At 34.3% G+C, this 22,941-nt stretch overlaps 1 protein-coding gene across 3 annotated transcripts in view; it reads right to left on the bottom strand.

Annotated features, from left to right (window-relative positions):
- Window positions 1–22,941, bottom strand: part of XRN1 (5'-3' exoribonuclease 1) — a 112,319-nt gene that overhangs the window by 76,048 nt on the left and 13,330 nt on the right. For all 3 annotated transcript variants that reach the window (XM_032408542.1, XM_032408545.1, XM_032408543.1), the window contains exons 3-15: window positions 21,679–21,776; window positions 19,968–20,077; window positions 19,765–19,875; window positions 18,683–18,765; window positions 16,358–16,445; window positions 16,106–16,274; window positions 15,296–15,363; window positions 14,608–14,745; window positions 12,784–12,850; window positions 12,469–12,574; window positions 9,270–9,359; window positions 6,453–6,609; window positions 5,563–5,682 (exon numbers count right to left, since the gene is read on the bottom strand). In XM_032408542.1, the coding sequence (XP_032264433.1) occupies window positions 5,563–5,682; window positions 6,453–6,609; window positions 9,270–9,359; window positions 12,469–12,574; window positions 12,784–12,850; window positions 14,608–14,745; window positions 15,296–15,363; window positions 16,106–16,274; window positions 16,358–16,445; window positions 18,683–18,765; window positions 19,765–19,875; window positions 19,968–20,077; window positions 21,679–21,776 (1,405 nt within the window). The remainder of the gene's footprint in view (window positions 1–5,562; window positions 5,683–6,452; window positions 6,610–9,269; window positions 9,360–12,468; window positions 12,575–12,783; window positions 12,851–14,607; window positions 14,746–15,295; window positions 15,364–16,105; window positions 16,275–16,357; window positions 16,446–18,682; window positions 18,766–19,764; window positions 19,876–19,967; window positions 20,078–21,678; window positions 21,777–22,941) is intronic.

Genomic DNA, 22,941 nt, shown 5'->3' with positions numbered 1-22,941 from the left:
TATCTAGGTCTGGAGAGGCAGAGAAGTAGGCACTAAATATTGGGTGAATTAGACTAGTCTTTTTGAAAAAGAATATTCACTAAATGTAAAAATATACAGTCCCATTAGCCAAGCAATCCTGCTTTTGGGAATCTATGTTAAAAAAACAAAATCTCCAATACCTAAGACTGCATAAACAAACAAAAAGAATACATGAATACACAGGTAGTTTATTATAGCATTATGCACAGTGACAAAAAACATGAAGATTCACACGTTGCAAAATTAGTACAGAGTGTTCTCATGTACCTTTCACCCAGCTTTCCCCAATGATAACATCCTACACATAGCATCAGTACATTACCAAAACCAGGATACTGACATGAGTACAACACTATTAACTATAGACTTACTCAGATTTCACTGGTTTTTGTATGTGATTTTTTGTCTATACACTGCTATGAAATTTTTATCAAATGTATAGATTCATATTAACCACCATTAAAACTGGAATACAGAACTGTTATATTATCATAAAGAAATTCCTTGTTATCCCTTTATAATCACACCCTATCCTCAACTTTAACCCCTAACAACCACTCCATGTTTTATCTATTTTTATTTTTTTTATTTTTTATTTTTAAATTTTTTTATTGTTATGTTAATCCCCATACATTACATCATTAGTTTTAGATAAACTCCATGTTTTATATCATAGTAATTCCGTCATTTCAAGATTATATAAATGAAACAATATAATATATAACCCTCTGAGACTGACATTTTTACTCACTGACTTTTTTCACTTAACTGAATTGTTTTCATCCAAGTTGTTTATATCAATAGTTCTTTATATTGCTGAGTAATAGTCCACGATATGGATATACTACAATTTGTTTATCTACTCACTCATTAAAGGGAATTTGAATTTTTTCCAGTTTGGGGTTATTACAAATATACTGCTCTGAACATTCATGTATAGGTTTTCTTGTGTGGACATAATTTTCATTTCTCTAGGATAAATATCCAGGAGTGTGACTGCTGGGTTGAATAGTAAATCTATGTTTAACTTTATAAGAAACTGCTGAACTATTTTCCAGAGCGGCCTCCTAGACTTTTAGTCCAATAATTATCTATGCCATTTTTTAAAACATTTACAGAAAAAGTAGTATAAAGAGGAAAGAAGTAGCAAAATCTAGAGAAGATTATAGAATAAAACAGATAATACTATACCATAATGTCTTGATTCTAAGATACTATTGATATTGTAAATATTAATACAATAAAATTAATAACAAATTTTCAGGAAATAAATAATAAACTGAATTTCCATAATTACTGTTTACTGACAGTGGTATTTACTTACATCCTATTTTCTTCTCTAATGTCACATTCAAAATTTGAGTCTAATCCTTCTTCATATTCAAAATATAAAAAATTGTCAAAAATATATGTATATATATATATACTGGGGCCCCTGGGTGGCTCAGTCGGTTAAGCATCCAACACTTGATTCCGGCTCATGTCATGATTTTGGCTTAGGTCGTGATTTCAAGGTTGTGGGAGTGAGTCCTGTTTCGGGCTCTGCACTCAATGGGGAGTTTGCTTGAAATTCTCTCTCTCCCTCTGCCCCACCCCTCCAATAAATAAATCTTAAAAATATAGGGGCGCCTGGGTGGCTCAGTCGTTAAGCGTCTGCCTTCGGCTCAGGTCATAATCCCAGGGTCCTGGGATCGAGCCCCACATTGGGCTCCCTGCTCGCCGGGAAGCTGGCTTCTCCCTCTCCCACTCCCCCTGGTTACATTCCTGCTCTCACTATCTCTCTCTCTGTTGAATAAATAAAATCTTTAAAAAAAAAAAAAATGTATGTATATACATATACACACATATACATAAAATTTTCTAGGTTACTTGGCTCTGTGAATGTATGAATCTTTATAATCTTATAATCTTGAACACTTTAGCATCTTTAGGGATGGACAGCATAACATTAAGGTAGAATGATGTTGTAATGTGCTGACCCCCATTAGTACTGAAGGTTTTGTTTGCCCAGATGCTGAAAGTGCTACTGGCTTGCAACCCTCCCTCAGCTATCTCTTGGAAATATCCTTAGATGAAAAGTTATCTCACATAAGGTCATGCACCCTTCTGAAATGAAGTCTGCATCCAAGACTGACAGATGAAGGGAATAAGGTCTCAGGCCCTTTATAGCAACTTAGTAGAACTTTAATGGGCCATTCCAGCTTTAGAGTGACTTCTGGGGTCAGCTAAGGCCTTTGTTGAGAAAGCACTGTAGCCCAGCCTGTCCTTCTAACCAATCCTGTTTTCTTCTCTACCCAACATCTTAGAGGGTAGCCATCAAGAAACCAGAGTAGGGGGCCAAAAGTCTAGGAGAAGAGAGACTGCAGAGACATTCCCAGAGAACAGATTTAGCTCTAATTAGGCTCTAATCAAGGAACAATTTGTGCCCCTGGATATAGGGACTCATTGCATGTTACTTAGTTGGGATTTCAAAATTGTTATGGATCAGTGATTGTTATGTGCATCCTCTTCCTGCCCTTTTCTGATAGGAGCTACTTACTGCGGTAATCCAGTCATTGTCTCTCCAATACAAATTTGGGTATGTTGGGGAGTGTAGATGTGTTTTTTTTGTTGTTGTTTTTTTTTTAATTCACAGGTCTCTGAGTCAGGAGAGCTGTCCCTGGGGAGCTGCATTTGAGGAGTTTAATCCACATCTAGACTCGATTTAAAGATGAAATTCTAGGCTTTGAGCCTGATGTATAATGAGATGAAATTTTTGGGAGAGGTCAGTGTGTCTTGAATTTGAATGGGATGCAAATTTTAGCCAAAGGGGTCAGACTGTAGTAGATGGTTTGCAAAGACGGCCATAATAATTCCTCCTATCTTCGTATGCAAGCTCCTTTAAATGTTAAGAAAGTGGTCTATTTCCCTATTTCTTAAATCCAAGTTGGTCTTATAACTTGCTTTATTCAAAAGAATGTAGTGAAAGTGATACTATGCAAACTCCAAAGCTCAAGAGGCCCTGTAGCTTCTGTTCTCACCTTCCTGGAACCCAAGATCACTGTGAGAATAAACCTGAGTTAGCCTCCTGGAGGGTGAGGGATCACATAGAGGACTCAGCTCACAACTAACACCAACCACCAATCATATCAATGAGATCATCTCAGACAACCAACTCCACTAGAGAGCAAGAGTGAGGGTGAAGGCAAGGGTGAGAGTACACATGGCAAACAGCTCAAGTCTGTGGGTAAACTGTTTCTAGCACCAGAGTTTGTGTAATAATTTTTCATGAGGCACAAATAGGTCCTATCAATTTCTCAGTTCTGAAAATTTTATCATCTATTCCTATTTAGTAATTTCCACCAGCATATACTTTCACTGACTATCCTGTAACAGGAATTTTTCTTTTTACATCTTACGTACCTACTTTCAGATAACTTCTTGTGTAAATTCTGAGCTTCTGCTTCCAAAAAATATAAAAGAATACGGTAATTCTGCCAGCTACAAGTTTTGTTTCAGTGGTAATATCATAATGCAATTTTGCTGAAAACATTTAAAATTTCATTGAGGTGTCCAACCTTAAAATTCAATCACAATGAACTAATGTGATAATTGGATGAACAACAATATCTACATGGAACTAAGTTTGTACACATGCAGGCTATAATGACTATGCCACAACTTAATCCTGTCTGGTGCCTAGCAAGTATCTCTTCACATGTAACAAGTGTTCTTGTTTAAAAATTAATAAGATGTGAATAAACACTTGTTTCCTCCACTCCATAATCATGTCAGTTCCCCCCCCCCCGCCCCCCGAGAGGACACTTTTTTTGAGGTATAATTTACTTTCAGAGCTTTTGGTTCCATCGATTTTTTTTCTATTGTTTGTTCATTTTTTATGGATTTCTGTTCCTATCTTTATTATTTCCTTTATTCTGCTTAGTTAGGGTTTAATTTCTCTTGCATTTTTAGCTTCTTGTGGTAGGAAGCTTAGATAATTTATTGTAAGACCTTTTCTTGTTCAGTATAAGCATCTAGAAACTTAAGCATCCAGAAACTTAAGCATTCCTTTAAGCACTGCTTTAGCTTCATCACACAGATTATGTTGTGTATTTATTATCATTTAGATCACAATATTTTCGAATTTCCCTTTTAATTTTTTCTCCTTTCAATTCTGACAGCTTTTGCTTTATGTATTTGAAGCTCTGTTATAAGGTACATATACATTCAGGATTTTCATATTTTCTTGATGAACTGACTTGACTTTTTTTTTTTAAGTAATCTCTATGTCTAATATGGGGCTTGAACTCATAACCCCAAGATCAAGAGTCACATGCTCTACTGACTGAGTCAGCCAGGTGCCCCAAACTGACTCAATTTTTTTTTTTAATATTTTATTTATTTGACAGAGAGAGACACAGCAAGAGAAGGGACACAAGCAGGGGCAGAGGGAGAAGGAGAACCAGACTCCCCGCTGAGCAAGGAGCCTGATGTGGGACTCCATCCCAGGACCCCGGGATCACTACCTGAGCCAAAGGCAGATGCTTAACGACTGAGCCATCCAGGTGCCCCCTTACTCGATTTTTTAATCAATATGAAATATTCTTCTTGATCTCTGGTAATACTCCTTGTCCTGAAGTCTATTTTTCTAATGTGAGTAAAGCCACTCTGGCTTTCTTAGCATACCCAGAAGTTTTGATGCACATAATGAAGAAGAGAGTAGTTAAATCTCATTAATAAAACATAAATGGTGATTAAAACCCATTGCTCATTAACTTACATGAAATAATCTCTAAGAATATATGTGTATAAATGAAAAGATGTTCAACATCACTCATCATCAGTGAAATACAAATCAAAACTACAATGAGATATCACCTCACACCAGTCAGAATGGCTAAAATTAACAACAAAGGAAATAACAGGTGTTGGCAAGGATGTGAAGAAAGGGGAACACTCTTACACTGTTGGTGGGAATGCAAACTGCTGCAGCCACTCTGGAAAACAGTATGGAGGTTCCTTAAAGTTAAAAATAGAACTACCCTACGATCCAGTAGTAAATACCTTTAGGTATTTACCTAAAGGATATAAAAATACTAATTCAAAGGTATAAATGCACGATGTTTACAGCAGCATTTCCACCAATAGCCAAACTATGGAAAGAGCCCAATGTCCATTGACTGATGAATGGATAAAGAAGATGTGGTGTATATATACAATGAAATAAATCAGAGAGACAAATACCATATGGTTTCACTCATATGAGGACTTTAAGAAATAAATGAATGTAGGGGGGAAAACACAAACCAAGAAAAAGACTCTTAATCATAGAGAACAAACTGATGGTTACTAGAGAGGAGGTGGGCAGGGTGTCGGGTTAAACAGGTGATGAGGATTAAGGAGGGCAAGTGTTGTGATGAGCACCAAGTATCATAAGTGATGAATCACCAAATTCTACACCTGTAAATAATATTACACTATACGTTAACTAACTGGAATTTAAACAAAAACTTGGAAGAAAGAAAGAATATATGCGTATATGTAACTATTTCATGTACTGACCTCATCAATAAAAGGTATTAGTACCACAGCTTCCCATTCCTGTTGTTTCCCATTTAGGTCAGTTTTAAAATCAGGTGGATAATATTCTATAATTGGTGAATCTTCACTGGTCATCAAGTGCTATGGAAATATCAAAGAGTAATAGAAATATAAGAACTAATATAACTTTTTGTTAATATATTTACAATATTTACTCATGTTACAGTTTAAAATTCCTAAGCAAAAGCAAAACTAAAGTTTTACATCTTAGAAATGCTGCAATGTACTTGCTATATTTTTGATTTTCAGCTATGAGACTTCTAATTTCACTGCTACTCATCACTTTCCCATTCCAGTGACCTAGTTATGTAGCAAAACCATCTTTACTCTGAATTTCAACTTTACCATTTCTATCTTTTATTGTCTTATCACTCTATAAGGCCCATTTAAATTCTGTTCTCAGACTTCATTTCACAGGCTTCCAATAGTCCTCCATTTTTAACCTTGTTTACTTTTGTACTTTTGTGTCCTAATCAATTGATTTTGTTAAGTAATGTAAGATCTAAGTTTAAATTATCTAAGATAATTTAAAAAGAAAAAAATTCTAAAATCCAAGAATCTCTTCACCACTAATAGCAAAGATGAAAGGTCCAATAAAAAGACATGTTTTTATTAGACATTTTACAACAGAGATAGATGAAGAAAGTCTAAGTATGTCTTCTAGGAAAGAACTACAAAAGACTATAGTATAACATTTTTTAAATAAGTAAAACAGCATATTTCTCAGGGTAATACAAAAATATTTAATAACCAGTATGGCATGGGCACAGAACAATCTAGATCTTCTAGGCTTGTATGAGGAGCTCCTAAGTATCAAAAAGGACATAAAAACATTTAATTTTAAAACTCACCTGGTAGCATGTAGGAAGCAAATTTTTGCTAGCTGCTGGAAGTACAGCAAGAAGCTGTTCAAATGGCTTAAAAGGTTTTCCTAGTTCAAAATGGATTTTGAGTGTACTGATGTTACGGATATCAGATAGGAAAGGTGCATAATGGTAGGGATAATACCTATAAAACAAAACTGAGTTTTAAACAATTGGCAACTTTATGAAACAGGTCAATATTAAATATATACTTTTCCTTATTTAGCAACACAGCAATAACTCTAAAGAAAAAAAAAAATGATTACCCATAGTACTATCACTTGATTTAAGAAATCAGCAGCACTAGCATATTTAGGTGATGGCAACAAATGTTGTATTTCCTTAATTTTTTTTTAAAGCTTTTATTTATTTATTTGACAGAGAGAGAGAGAGCACAAGCAGGGGGAGCGGCAGAGGGAGAGGGAGAAGCAGGCTCCCCGCCTAGCAAGGAGCCCAATGCGCATCTCGATCCCAGGACCCTGGGATCATGACCTGAGCCAAAGGCAGATGCTTAACCAACTGGACCACCCAGGCGTCCCTGTATTTCCTTAATTTTTAAGGTATAATTTCACATTTCCAAAATTGGGATGTATCATGTAATTGAAGGATATAGATATAAACACACACAAATATATGTGTATTTATATAAAATATATGTGTGTGTATATATATGTATGTTACCTAAATAAAATATAATGGTCCTTTTAGCTTCCAAGATATTGAGTGTGAATCTTCCAATCAGTAGACTCTTAGAATATGTACTGACGTGGTCAGAAGACTTTCAGTTAGCACACATGAGCTGGAGCCTCTCTCAAGAGCACAGAGAGAACAGTGAGTCTGAGCTCATGTGGCTGTTACTAGTCAGCTCTAAGAACTTTTATATCTTTGAATTGGTATATATAGGATTAAACCATTTATCAATCATACACACTATTTTTGTTTTTAATGCCTTCCCGTCTATAACTACAGGTATAAATTTTTTTTTTTTTAAAGATTTTATTTGTTTATTTGACAGAGAGAGAGAGAGCACAAGTAGGCAGAGAGACAGGCAGAGGGAGAGGGAGAAGCAGGCTCTCTGCTGAGCAGGGAACCTGATGCGGGGCTCGATCCCAGGACCCTGGGATCATGACCTGAGCCGAAGGCAGACGCTTAACCACCTGAGCCACCCAGGCGCCCCCAGGTATAAATATTTTTTACAAAGCTTTAAACATACAATTTTTGAATAATTTCACTGTTTTTAATGTTTGACTAAGGATGCTAAAAAATAAATATTTTTTTCCCACAATTATGACATATTTCAAAAAGATGAGAAAGTTTAGGAGGCAGATAGCATTTAGAATGGAAAATGGATAGACTTTGGAATCAGATAGGCTTAGACTTGCTTCTTGGGTGTAAGCCTTTAGAAAGATTACTTTCTGGGGTGGCTGGGTAGCTCAGTTGGTTAAGCGCCCAACTCTTGATTTTGGCTCAGGTCATGATCTCAGGGTTTTGAGATTGAGCCCTCCGTTGGGCTCTGTGCTGGGCATGAAGCCTGCTTAAGATTCTTTCTCCCTCTCACTCTGCTCCTCCATCCCGTTTTCTCTCTCTCTCTCTAAAAAAAAAGAAAGAAAAAAAGAAAGAAAGATTGCTTTCTAAAGTAATAGAGATAACTGAGCCTCATCTGTAAAAGTCAGACAACAATACTTACTTTATAGTGGTGAGGATTATATGAGAACATGCTTTTCAAGTGCCTGGCCTTAATGCATGATACATAATAAGATTAGTTTACACTCACCCTATTAAGAAATGGCAAATCAAGGATTTTTGTCATTAGAATGCTCTTCAGAGAGGCCCTGAGAATTAGGTAGTTATTGCAAAAATTTTTTTAAAAGATTATAATTAAGTGAAATCAATTAATATACACAATTTGTACTGGTTTGTTTTCCTGTATGGTGCTTTAAAACAAAGCCTAGCAAAGGTGCTATCAAAACAAAACAAACAATCTCATCATTTAAAAGTCTCTCCTTTTTCCTGTATCATTTTTTGGTTTGTTATTTTCCTATTCTGGTGGATGGTTTAGAAAAGTAGATGGAACTTGCTGGAATAGGAAATATGAGAGAAATGGAAAATTATTACTATTTCAAGGAAAAGCAAATAATTCCTTTCTCCTTTCTTCTTCACCCTTCCCAGTCTAACATTCAAATAACCCATTCTTTAATAATCACTCTTTTTTTTTCTTAAAGATTTTATTTTATTTATTTGAGAGAGTAAGAGAGAGAGCACAAAAGGGGGTAGGGTCAGAGGGAGAAGCAGACTCCCCACCGAGCAGCGAGCCCGATGCGGGACTCGATCCTGGGACTCCAGGATCATGACCTGAGCTGAAGGCAGTCGCTTAACCAACTGAGCCACCCAGGCACCCTCTTTAATAATCACTCTTGATAGAAAAATTTTTTCAAACATACAATAATGTAGCAAAGAATGTAATGAACAACCCTATATAACCATCACTCAGACCCAATAATTATCAACACTCTGTCACAGTTGATTCATCATAATAGAGAATTTTAAATCCTTAGATTTAAAGCGCTTTCATTATTGGCCATCTGCTAGGGCTGGAAGTATCTCTGTTACACAAAGGTCTTTAAAAAGTATTTTCATATAAGAAAAGATTACCTATATTTCATTTAAACTTGGCTATATGTATCTTTTTAAAAATGCCACCATAAATAGAAATAAAGAGAAAAGAGAACCCCAAATGAGATTATAGGAGAACCATTATTTAAAAAAAAAAAAAATCAAAACTTTATTTTTGTTTGTATTCCTCACCAGCTCCAAGACTGAACTCCATGATAGTAATAGTGCAAAATCCACTGTATTGCCTGAACATAACATGCAGCTTGATCAGCCAGAAAGTCGCTGAAAATAGAAAAGAATATTTTCATTATAATGTTAATTTTTGAAGACAGGCCATTTGTCTTTAGAGCATGATCTGCTGATACACTCTGCCTCACATATGTTTTACATAATCAATGAATAAGCTAAAAATTGTAATCAGAAAAATTCCAAAATATTATTTAAAACAAATTCCATACTGTCAGATTAAAGGTTTGCCTTATAGTTTCCCTAAACTGCCCATCAGAATAATACTTAAACCTACTGTGCATATTTATTCAGTCAATGTACTATGCCTGTGGTTTAAAGTTTGAGGATTTGGCCAATGAAGCTTTTGATAAGGTGGCACTACCACTGTCCTAAATAGTCAGGGTGTGATAGGAGACAGGGATGGGAAACTATCTGGGAGGATGCCTGAGAAAAATCACAGGAGGAAATGAGGAAGATCACAGAATCTGGTTATAGCAGCTAGAACACACTTTGAAAAATGCTATATTCACTGAACAATATTCCCTCTAATCCTTTCTTTCTCAAAGACCATCATTTAAGGTAAAAAACATTTAAGGTAAAATACATATACACACACCCACACACCCACACCCACACACGAGACTTGGGCTAAAGCCAAAAAGTAGCCATAAACCTGCTAGTGGCTGTTACCAAAATTCAAGTAGAGATGGCATTTAGAAATTCCAGATCTCAATATTTCTGGGAGGTACTTTTGAAAATGAAACATTAATTTTTCATTAAAAAATATTTTCTCATTATTGAAAATCTAGACAATGAAGAAAAGCATTTTTATTACCCTACAGCAATCACTATTACATATTGGTATGTTTTTTTTCAGTCTTTTTTCTATGCCCAGGTTGGTTGGTTTTTTATGTTTAATATTAATTAGAGTATACTGTATACATGATTTTGTGTCCTGCTTTTGAAATCTGTGCTTAATAATATAAGTATCTTTCCAAATTGTTATGAACTTTTTATAAGTACCAGTTTAGCAGTTCTACAGATTCTGAGGACAGTGTTATGGCAAGATGGTGACTATGATACATGGGAAGTGGACATGATTATGAGGACATGTAGATCATTTCTAATTTTGTGCTATTATAAAAAACTCTGCAATAAACATCCTTGTGTATAAGAATCTTCTGTGTTTCAGTTTATATTTTTAAGACAGATTAATAATTAGAATTACTGAGTCAAAGGGATAAATATTTTAAAGACTTTTGGATATACACTTCCCAAAATAATTTTACCAATTTATATTTCCACCAGTAATTCAGAAAGAATACTACCATCACTTTTGGACCAACATTGAACATAACGATTTTAAAAGATTTGCTTATTTGTTAGGCAAACAAATGGTATCATATTTTTCATAAGTCTATATTTTAATATATAAAAGGGAAGGGAAATAAAACACAAGATTTGTTAGCTATCAAATTAAGAATGTACTGCCAAAAGCAGGTATTACAGTGCTATATAACTGCAATCAAGGAAATATAAGGATTAAGGAATAAAAGATTAAAAGCATAACTATTTTATTTGTTTTTTTAAAGATTTTATTTATTCATTTGACAGAGACACAACGAGATTTCTCAAGTCTCAGAAGTCTTACATGCTAGTGGTACTTGACAAAGCTTTAAATGAGCTGGTGAATTGTACTAGAATTCCTGTACCTCTAGTTCCTAGAGGTCAGTATGAATATAGACCGGAAATACTATGTCTAGACTAGACTAGAAGACAGTCTGAGAGTATATAAAGCAATGTCTAAAAGCCTGGGTCTATCTCTGGGCAGGCTCTAGAAAAGATCTAATATTTAGTGTTTTATTATATTAAAAAAAAAGATAAGAACAGTATAGAAAATATCTAAGTATAATATCTAAGTATGTAAAAGGGTACATAGCATTTCATGAAACTCTTATCTCACTTAGAGAGAAGCAGTCTCATCCAGTGGTTAAGAGTATTAACTGGGGGCAAGCCTGGGAGGCTCAGTCAGTTAAGCGTCTGCCTTCAGCTCAGGTCATGATCCCAGAATCCTGGGATTGGGTCCCACATTGGGCTCCTTGCTCAGCAGGGAACCTGCCTCTCCTCCTGCCTGCTGCTCCCCCTTCTTGTACATGCTCACTCTCTCTTTCCCTCACAAATAGATGAAATCTTAAAAAAAGAAAGAGTATTAACTGGGGGCACCTAAGCTGACAGTAGAGCATGTGATTCTTGATCTTGAGGTTGTGAGTTCTATATCCATGTTGGGTGTAGAGATTACTTAAAAAAATAAATAAACTTAAAAAAGAAAAAAAAAGAGAGAGAAAGAGAGTATTAACTCTGGAGCCAGACTGCCTATGTTTAAATTCTGGCTCTGCCACTCACTGACTATGTCACCTTGGTAAGTCACTTAAGCCTCTCAAATCCTGGTTGGCTCAGTTGGTAAAGCATGTGACTCTTGACCTTGGGGTTGTAAGTTCGGGCCCCACATTGGGTGTAGAGATTACTTAAAAATAAAATCTTAAAAAAAAGAAAAAAAGAATCTACCTAAAAAAAAAAAAAAAGCCTCTCTATTCCTTAATTTCTTCTATTGTAAAATAGTAATTTATTTATCTTAAAGAACTGTTGCGAGAATTAAGTCAGTCAATATTTTAAAATTGCTTAGAATAGCACTTGGTACTTGGTAAGCACTTTATAAGATTTTGTTAATTAAATAAAATACAAACATATGTAGTTCATACTGTGGGCTGCAGTTTAAAAGTGTGAAAGTTACCATTCTAGAGGTCAAGTTCTTAAGGAACTTTTGGGCTAGGTATTAACTTGGGGCTAAGCCAGGTAGCCTTTTTTTTTTTTTTTTTTTAAAGCCAGGTAGCCTTTGAGATGAGTTTGATGTGAATCCAGAAAATGGAAGGAAAAAAAAACTAACCATTTTCTACCTGCTAACTTTTTACCAAAGGAATATAACACATGTCAATTATCACCTTCTCCAAAACCACAGCAGTTGAAAGATTGACACTACAATAATTTATGTAACCAAAAAATTCTCCTTGCCCGCTACCTTAACTATCAAAATTATGCTGTTTTTTGAAGAACTGCAAAATCTAATTTTTTCTATTTTAAAGTAAAAGCATTGGTAAAAACGTACTCAGACACTACATCAACTCCCATCTTCGTCATGTAATATGTTCTTTTATATTGTCTAAACTCAGTTTCAAATAGGTCATCATCTTCAGTTTCATCTTCTAAATTATCTGGAAAAAAAGCCAAAAGATAGTGGCTGAAAATTATAAATATTCTGTTTTTCCACCTACAGTTTTGATAAATATATAGCAAAGCAGATGCTTACAAACTAACATAGGAATCTGTTCCATCCAATATTATTAATTAGTACTTACTAAGGAATGATACAATAATTATCTTGTCAAAAATATAACATAGTGAATACAGAGTTTGTACTCACCCTTAGAAGTTACCACTTCTTCTCCATTTTTGTCTAAAGCAGCCCAACAAATGGCATTTTCCTGACCCTACAAAAATTATAAATCAATATAAAATTAATGGCAAGATATATTTCAAAGTAAGATAATTGAACAGGGAGATTTAAAAAATACTAAAAAGAACTGAATGATCCTTAAGTGACAACACTGTGAAAGTTCATTCAAAAAATAATCCTCAAATACTATGTAAATGTTTTGGTTTTATATCACTTGTTTTCTAAATCTTTATTATTCAGGCCTCTCAAAAATATGTAATAGGTAATTCTCACCTATTGTGTTAACATAATCTATTTGTTTATAATCGAATCCAATGATTACAAATATTACATGTTTTCTGTATCTTTGGATTCCATCATTCTTTTTTTTTTTTTTTTAAAGATTTTATTTATTTATTTGACAGAGAGATAGAGAGAGAACACAAGTAGGCAGAGAAGCAGGCAGAGGGAGAGGGAGAAGCAGGCTCCCCGCAGAGCAGGGAGCCCGATGCGGGACTCGATCCCAGGACCCTGGGATCATGACCTGAGCCGAAGGCAGACGCTTAACGACTGAGCCACCCAGGCGCCCTGGATTCCATCATTCTTATAACTCTGTTTTCTATTCTCCACTTCTAAATTCTTCTCTCATGCAACTCATTTGCTTTTCTATAGTTCTCACATCTCATCACATTCTTCATATCCTGCCCATCTGTTTTTCCCTCCTTGTGATCTCAACTTTTCTCTCCTCTATTTTCTGATTGCCTATCTACTGCCAGTGATTCTCATTAGTTCTTCTTACTCCCTTATTCCCATTTCCCTTTGTTCATCCAAACTACGGCCTCTGCTAACTTCCTTTGCTGGGGCTCTTCCTCTAGTTCCTCTCACTTTGCCAGTGTCTTTAACAGTAACTATATATGCCTGAAGACTTGTGAAGCTTAAGGACTGGGCTGAGATGCGTGGAGCCAGGGATTACTGATTCCCAAATAGTTGCTGAGACTATTTCCTTAAGAGAAAAAACAAAGTAGAAAGCAAACTGACGGCTCCTAAGTTTCACTGAGAAAAATCTAATCAATTAGAAGCACTACACTAGAGAAAATCAGGATAAATACCCTTCCTGGAGCAGAATTACTAGCCTTGAACCTAAATAGAACCAGTATAGCAAGGAGAGTGCAGGAAACTCCTTAATTTTATCAGAACCCAGTAACTATGAATAGGCTGAGGAAAATTTCAGAAGAGGTTTCTTTTCCAAGCTAACACACATAAGACATTCTTTAGAGCTTATTAGTGATGTTTTATAGGGTATTAGCATATTCTAACTGATTCTATTATTTATTTATTGAGTGCCTAGCATTTATTAGCTATTGTGCTATTATTTACTCTTAAACTAGCCTATTGCTGTTTTTTATATATGATTTTATATATAAATTACTTCTAGGGAAAAATCACTGATCTAGTTGATGTCTCAATATTAAATGCTATAAATACCCACATTTTACAAAAGATAACTAATTTTCTGGGCTCTTATATTTAGAAGTTTTTCTACACTTATTAATAGGATGGATGAACAAAGAAAACACGATGTTCTTCTTCAAAGGTAAAAATAAGAAGTTGATTTTTAAAGATCAGATTTAAATGATAGGATTTAACAGAGAAGAAACCAAAAAAAATTTTTAAATGTTCAATAGGAGAAAATAAGAAATGAAAATGAAATGAGGCAACCCTAAAAATCATAAGAAGGAAAATGAGGAACAAGGAATATCAGTTTTACCTTTACAGCTAAAAAAATGAAAGGACACCTAAAAAAATGGACACCTTTGATTTTTTCTTTTCCTTGTAGTTCTTGGCTTCTTCTGCTGCAACACCTGCTGCTTCATTGAGGTACTTGTTACCAACTTTGCTTTCAAACCACTTTAGGTCCACAAAAACTTCACTGAAGTGTTCCCGATCAAACTGTACAAAAATATTTAAATTCATTTAAAAATAATTTAAGTATGTCTGGGAGAATACAAACCAAACTTTTAACAGTTTTTTTTTTTTTTTAATGGTATATTGTGATATATCTGCTAGGGTTTTCTTTTTTTCTTTTTTTTTAAAGATTTTATTTATTTATTTGACAGAGAGAGACACAGTGAGAGAGGGAACACAAGCAGGGGGAGTGGGAGAGGGAGAAGCAGGCTTCCCGCTGAGCAGGGAGCCCGATGTGGGGCTCGATCCCAGGACCCTGGGATTATGATCTGAGCCGAAGGCAGACACTTAATGACTGAGCCACTTCTGGGGCATAGGAAATCAAAGAATGTTACTTTTTTATGCACATGGGGACCTCATCTACTAGTCTGAAAATTAAAAATAAAAAGCAAATAAAAATAAATTTAGGTGAAATTACACAGAATGATCAATTGGAGTAGAAGTACCAAAACTTTTTCTTCTGACATTATGTAATTGGCTTCTGACCATTTATAGCTACCCTGGGACAAGAAAATAAAAATATCTAGTTACTTACATCTGATAGTTTCACAAGGTATTTCTCAAATCTAGGTAAGTTGAGATGCCCACTTTCATTAATATAACCTAAAAGGAACAAAATCTAAATTTGTACTAAAAGCGGACACTATTTTTTCTAAACAATTCTACAAAATTCTTTTTACAAAATGTTGAATGTTGGCACTCTACTAACCAAGAAAAAACACTCAGAGTTGGGCTACATAACTGACTCTAGTGTCTATGAACTTGATGTTATAATATAAAATATGTAACAACTAAAGCAAAATAAAAGAAATTCCAGGTTCACATAATAATCCTACCACATTTCCAACATCTGGTAATAGTTAATTACATATGTTCTAAAATCTATCCAGATTATTCATTTAATATGTTAACTTGAGAAGAACTAATGCCCTGCTATTCTGCTGTCTGTTTGATTCAGCATTCACCACTGTTTATCAATTTCTCAATTGAAAAATCTTTCCCTATTAAATATTCTGATACCTATCCATTCAGAAAAACGAACTTCTATGCTTTAATATGAAAGGAGCTAAGTGAAATAAACAACTTCTGCTGGCTTTCTTAAACAATCAAAGGCAGAGATTAGTCAGATATCAATAAATGAGGCTGCTTAACTCTTGTCATTTTCTTTGCTTGTGAACCACTGATAATTACAACCCCAGAGCTTGGTGCCTTAGACCAAAAGAAACCCCCAATTTTTTCCCTACTGTAGTTATGCATGCAATAATCTAATAAACTGAGTGAAATTTTTAGGATTAGCTGAGTGCTAAATTAAAGTAGCCTCCAATGAATATTAAACTTTTCTTACCACCAAGTTCTGGCAGGATGGTAATATATGTTCCATAAAGAAGAGGCAGTGCATCATGATTAATATGTAAATGAGGTAGATGAGGGATAAAATCATTGCCAACAAGAAATCCCATCAAAATCCAATCATCTATTATCCTTTCAATATCATATTTAAAAGTGATCTTGTCCTACAACAAAATGGAGAAAAAAATCAAATCATATGGAAATTCCTGCTAACACATCTTTGGTCCACAGCTATATTAATACTTACTTTTAATACTGAAAACTCATAGTCAATATACTCTCTCATTAAAGACAAGTGTAGGAGGTGAAATGTGGTTTCTTCTGGTGCACATACCCTGTAATTAGTCAGATAATCAACACAAAATTAATTGTATCTTTAAGGTTCAAGTTTAAAAATGCAGCAACGCTTAAAATAAAACTTATCATTAGAAGATAATTAATTCTTGTAATCCAGGCATATAATTTATATGAAAGCTGCAGGGTAGTGTAAAGATAAAAGTATAATAGATATAACATAAAGTTCAAAATAATTGGTCTGCATTATGCTTTCTGTGGAAAGATTCTCAGAATTAAGAAAGCCTAAATAAGATAGAACAGATATAAGAAACCAGTGGGATCTGGCCCATTTAAGTCTGGTCACCAGCAGAAAGCATACAGATAAGTGAGTATTTATACTTTTCTGCCTATTGCAGTACAGTCTAAGGCTTCAATGGTGAGGCACCATCACTTCTTTCCTCTTACCTTTCCCTGGCTTGGTTTAGGGGTCTATATTCCTAGCTATTGGCCAATACTCCAAGTTTAACCAGAAGTAAGAATATAAACTGACAGTAGTATTTTAAAAGGATTAGATACCATGAGCAAGTGGATTTACCCTGGGAATACAAGGGACGGCTCAACACAAGAAAATAAATCAATGTAATAGATCACATTAACAAACAAAGGAAAAAACACCATACAATCAACTAGCAAAGAAAACATTTATCAAATTCAATACCCTTTCATGATAAAAGTACTCAGCCAAGTAGGGATAGGAGGGAACCTCCTTAATATAAAAAAGGGAATTTATGAGAAATCTACATTTAATATAATTGATGGGAGAAGTCTGAAGGTTTTCCACCTAAGATCAGAAACAAGACAAAGATGCCCATTTTCACTATAGCTATTCAGCAGCGTTGTACTTGAAGTCCTAGCCAGGGCAATTAGGCAAGCAAAGAAATAAGAGGTATACAGATTAAAAAAGAAGAAAACTATCTCTCTATTTAGAGATGCCATGATTCCATATACAGAAAATCTCACAAAATCCACAAAAAGCTACTAGAGCCAAAAAATGAATTCAGTATAACTGCAGGAAGCAAGATCAACACATAAATATCAGCTGTGTTTCTACATACCAGCAACAAATAACCCAAAAAAGAAATTAAGAAACAATTCCATTTAGAATACCATCCAAAAGAATAAAACACTTAGGAATAAACTTGACCAAGGAGGCAAAAGAAGAAAAAAAAAAAACCAGAGACAAAAAACTGAACTTACAGATGCAGAGAATAGATAGATGGTTCCTAGAGGTGGGGGAGTAAGCGTTGGGCAAAATGGGGGAAGGTGGCCTAAAGGTGGAAACTTTCAGTTACAAGATAAGTAAGTCCTGGAGATGTAATTAATGTATAGCATGGTGACTACATTAATTTTTTTTTAAATAAAAGGAAAAACAAGTAAGAAAAAAAAGCTGATAAAAGACTTATACACTAAAACTACAAAAGGCAGCTGAAAAAAATTAAAGAAGACATAATGAATGGAAAAACATTCTGTATTAATGAATTGGAAGACTTATTATCAAGCTGTAAATAGTACCCAAAAGAATCTACATATTCAATGCCATCCCAATCAAAATCCCAATGATGTTTTCCACAAAAACAAAAGAATCCATCCTAAAAATTATTAATCTCATGAGACCCCAAATAGCCAAAATAACCCTGAAAAAGGAAAACAAAGTTGGAGGTCTCACCCTTTCTGATTTCAAACCTTACTACAAAGCTTCAGTAACCAAAATACTGTGGTACTGGCATAAAGACAAACATAAAGATCAACTGAATAGAATACAGAGCCCAGAAATAAACTCTTGCATATATGGTCAAACAATTTTTGACCAAGGTGCAAAGACCATTCAATGGGGGAAAAGATACTCTTTTCAACAAGTGGTTTTGGGAAAACTAGATATTCACATGCAAAAGAATGAAGTTGACCCTTACCTTACACCATATACGGTTATTAATAACATGGATCAAAGACCTAAGTGTATGGGCTAAAACTACAAAACTCCTAAAATTGGGAAAAGCTTTATGACATTAGATTTGGCAATTTCTTGGATATTATACTGTAAGTACAGCAATAAAAGAAAAAAATAGACTGGACATTGTCATAATTAAAAAACAAATTTTGTGCATCAAATTTCAGCAGAGTAAAAAGGCAACCATGGAATGGGAGAAAATCTTTACAGATAATTTTTCTGTTAGATGATTACTATTCTTAATTTAACTGCTGTTCTTTCTTCTAACATATATGCAATATGATTTACCTTTGTGTCTTTTTGCCACCAAACCGAACCTCTTCTCTTAAAAGAGAGAAATGTGCCTCGTGACTTGTTAATCCAAGCATAATCTGTTGAAAAATGATTTAAAAATGTCTCTATTCTCTAATTTTTTATAGTATCAGGTTCATAGAAACAACTAAATAAAAAACATTTCTATATAGAAAAACACATGCTTATTTAATAAAAACAATTAGCACATTAAATATACAAATATCAAAATCTGATCCACTTACTGGTTATGAATGGGGTGAAGTGTGTTTTTCTAAGAAAAAATGTTTACCTTAGACTCACATGACCTTTATAACAATCACTGTTTATTTTATTTCAATCCTGATTCAAACAAAACAGATGAAACAATTATGAAGCAATCAGAGAAATGAGAATACTAAATGGTTATTTATATATTAAACAGTGATTGTTAATTTTTATTTTATGTAGGATAATGGCATTATGGTTATTTTTTAAAACAACACTTCTCCTTTAAAGAAACATTATAAAATATTTATAGATTAAGTGATACAATGTCTGGGATACACTTCAAGAGTCAGAGGAGTAGGAGAAAGGAGACAGATGGTTAGGATAAGAAAATGAAAATTATTGAATATTTAAGGTGGATTATTTAAAGTTGAAAATTATTTAAGGTGGATAAAGGACATAGGAAGGTTTATTATATTGTCTTCTCTACTTTATGTTTGAAAATTTCCGTAACAAAAAGTTAAAACAAAAAAAGCATAGTAAAGTTATTTGGGTCATGGAGTTACCAGATCAGGTATTATTAAAAGTTATATATCAAGCATGAGGGTAGAAGCGCCCTCTACCCTGATCTCAGCAGAGTATTCATAGCACTAGGATCAGTCAAGTATGAAGACTATAGAGACCTGTTGATCATAAACTAGAACAAAAGAGTTCATTTTCCAATTGTTTAAGAACCTCGCTAATGGCAGAAGTAGCAATCCTTATTATGTCTCCAGTATTTGTTTCCACAGCCAGAAAGCTTCTTATATAAGTCTCTTAGATATTTAACTATAATGGCATAAGGTTATAATAATAATAAACATTATACCTACCAAGTCAGCATCTAAACCATAAAGACAATGTCTGGTGTTTGGATCATGATCTGGCTTTGCTTTCTCCGATCTGATGAATTCCATGATTTTATGCTCTCCTTCTCCGGGAGTCTAAATATATGTTTAAAAAAAATGTGGTAATAATGCTATGCTTTAGAATATTAAATTTTTAAAAATCTCTTTAAATAAAAAAAGATAATAACCTCATGGCCTGAGAAGTAGATGGTAACTCCTTGCCACGACTTATCTGTAGAAATTTTCATATTTACAAAATACTTCAGATGTTCATGTAACCTGGCCATGAATTCAGTCCCTATAAATAAAAAGTTTCAAAAAGTTTATAATGAGAGAGACATAAAAATCACTCTTTTTATGTTTCCAGGGACAACACGAAATTGGATCTGAGTGTCCAGGAAATAGTTAGGTGTAAGATCTCTAAAGAAGTCAAACCCCTCATGCTTATCTTGAAAAGCAAATAATTTTGTACCTTTCTCTAGCAAATATTACAACTGTTTCTCATTTCACTGCTCACCCTAAAATCCAGCTAAAGTTACATAGGTAAGTCAAGAAATGTTACTACTGCCTCAAACTATGCTTCACATATTTTCACACCAGGGCAGTTTCAACTCTCTAATGAAACTCAATCTTCGGGGCGCCTGGGTGGCTCAGTTGTTAAGTGTCTGCCTTCGGCTCAGGTCATGATTCTAGGGTCCTGGGATCGAGCCCCACGTCAGGCTCCCTGCTCAGTGGGAGGCCTGCTTCTCCCTCTCCCACTCCCCCTGCTTGTGTTCCCTCTCTCACTGTCTCTGTGTCAAATAAATAAATAAAATCTTTAAAAAAAAAGAAAAAAGAAAATCTTCTATTTCCTCTGTTGGATTCTGAACCTTTTTTTTTTAAGGCATACAGCTTTAATTAGATTGCTAATAACAACAACTATTATTATTACTACTATTTATCTGGAAAATTATTATTATTATCCTAGAAACTGAGTCTACAGTGATTATGTTTCAGGAAAAGTCCAGATGGTCAAGAGTCAATGGCAATGCAGTCTTAAACCACAATTAGGATAAAATTGATTATTAAATCAAGCAATGTATGATAAAGGCACTTAAATGAAAGACAAATTACCACAGTAAAGAATTCATGAATAAGATTTTAAGATTTTTTTTTCAAAGTAAAGGACTGTAATTGTTAGACAAAGCTCTAATAAATACAGAGTATGTTGTTGCACACAAAGTTAAATTAAACTTATAATACTGATAAATTCATTAAAGTCATAGAATTTTTACCTGCCTTTAAGAAGTACAATAGTAAGTACTCTAAACTAGGAAAACGGGTTTCTTATCCTGATTACAACAGCTAGCTATGTGAACGTGGGTGAGCCACAACCTCACTGGGTCAGTTTTCATACAAATAAATGGTGGGAGTAGGATGGATCTTGTAAGATCCTTCTAGGTTTGAAGTTCTGTGCATCTGGGAGAGTTCTGTACACAACTGCTCTTATCGACATCTGCAAATCCCTAGAGTGGGTTTTCATAGGAGCACTTATAATCAAGGTGACCAAAACATCTCCTGAGGGGACACAACTGGGAAAACAGCATTTGGAATTTTAAGGACAAAATAAGTAGAGGCTAGAAAAAAAAAATGCATTTGAAAAAAAAATTTACATTTACATTTAAATCTCTCATAATTTGGGGTGCCTGGGTGGCTCTGCCTTATGCTCAGGTCACTGATCCCTGAGGTCCTGGGATTGAGACCCAAGTCGGGCTCCATCCTGAGCAGGGAGCCTGCTTCTCCCTCTCCTTCTGCGCCAGCCCCCCCTCCCCCGCTCATGCTCCCTCTCTCTCAGATAAATAAATAAAATTATTAAAAAAAAAAATCAATCTCTCAGAATTTTTCTTTCAGTTAATTTACCTGGTGTAATACAGTTGGAATCAAATCTGGCCTCTGTAGGAAGAGTTTCTCCTTTTTCTAATGCCTTTTTTATTTTGTCTTCTGCCTCCTTTGCTGACCTTAAATGTTAAGTAAAAAAATATCTTAGGTTTCTGGGAAAAAGTACAGATCTTCACATAAAGTAAACTGTTATTTAGATGCTTCTGTAACTAAAATACTAATTAATCAATTTTAGGTTCAAAACATAATACAAGTTTTGAAATGATTATAATTGATAAAGATGAGCCTCAGAATTGTTCATTTTTACTTATTTAAAAAATTGAGTTTTTCAGAGAAAGGACTATACAAGTAGACATTATAACAGTATAAAACCGACAGAGAATGTTACAGTCATAAAGCAATTCTTTTCTTATCATAAGTATATAGCAAATCGATTCTACAAACAAGCTCAAAAGTTGAACATTAAACATTCATTATATATACTACATTCTATATTTAATAGTAACATCAAACAAGTACATTATTAAAATGATCTAAAATGATCTAAGAATATTATATAAAAATAACTGTACAATTTTAATGGATATCTTTGGGTTTCCTTATAAAAACATTTAAAATATAAGCCTAATAACATTAATGACATCATTTGCCAAAATCATCTTATGTTTGAGGCAATAGGATTTACTAGAAAGAACATGAGTTTTAGAGTCAGACGGACCTAGGTCTGAATATAGGCATCCCAATTCCTACCTGCTTCTCCTGGAATCCATTTCTGGCACACTGTATGCCACTGGCATGTAAGTTAGGAAGCTCTGCTTTATGTACATTTTCTACAGCCTTGCTACTAGCTCTATCTACTGTGCGCTGTGGAATTATATTTCTATGATAAACAAACTTTTTCATATGTAACCTTTTACCAAACTCTTTTTCGTATGTAACCTCTTACCAACCTCCTCAATATAACAAAATCTGAAGATATCAACTTATTTGTAATTTCTCCAATAGAAGCCATTCTTTCGTCTTTTCTCTCCTTCCTTCGATTCCTTTGAACAAGCTCAATGTTACTATGTGACAAGTTTTGGGACTATAACAGCAATGATTCCCATTTTCACAGAGCTTACACTCTAGTGGGGAGACAGAGAACTTAACAGCCATAATGTTTAATGTACCTGCAACACAGAGAATGTTTGGGACAGGGACAAGGAAAGACTACTAATCTAGGTGGAAGATTATGGTAGCCTAGGCTGACCAGTAGCAGTAAAGATGAAAAGTAAATATATATGA

Source organism: Phoca vitulina, unplaced genomic scaffold, assembly GCF_004348235.1.
Source record: "Phoca vitulina isolate PV1807 unplaced genomic scaffold, GSC_HSeal_1.0 scaffold10, whole genome shotgun sequence".
NCBI classification, from domain to species: domain Eukaryota; kingdom Metazoa; phylum Chordata; class Mammalia; order Carnivora; family Phocidae; genus Phoca; species Phoca vitulina.
Note: the sequence above shows the minus strand (reverse complement) of the source record. Positions and strands in the feature narration are given on the sequence as shown.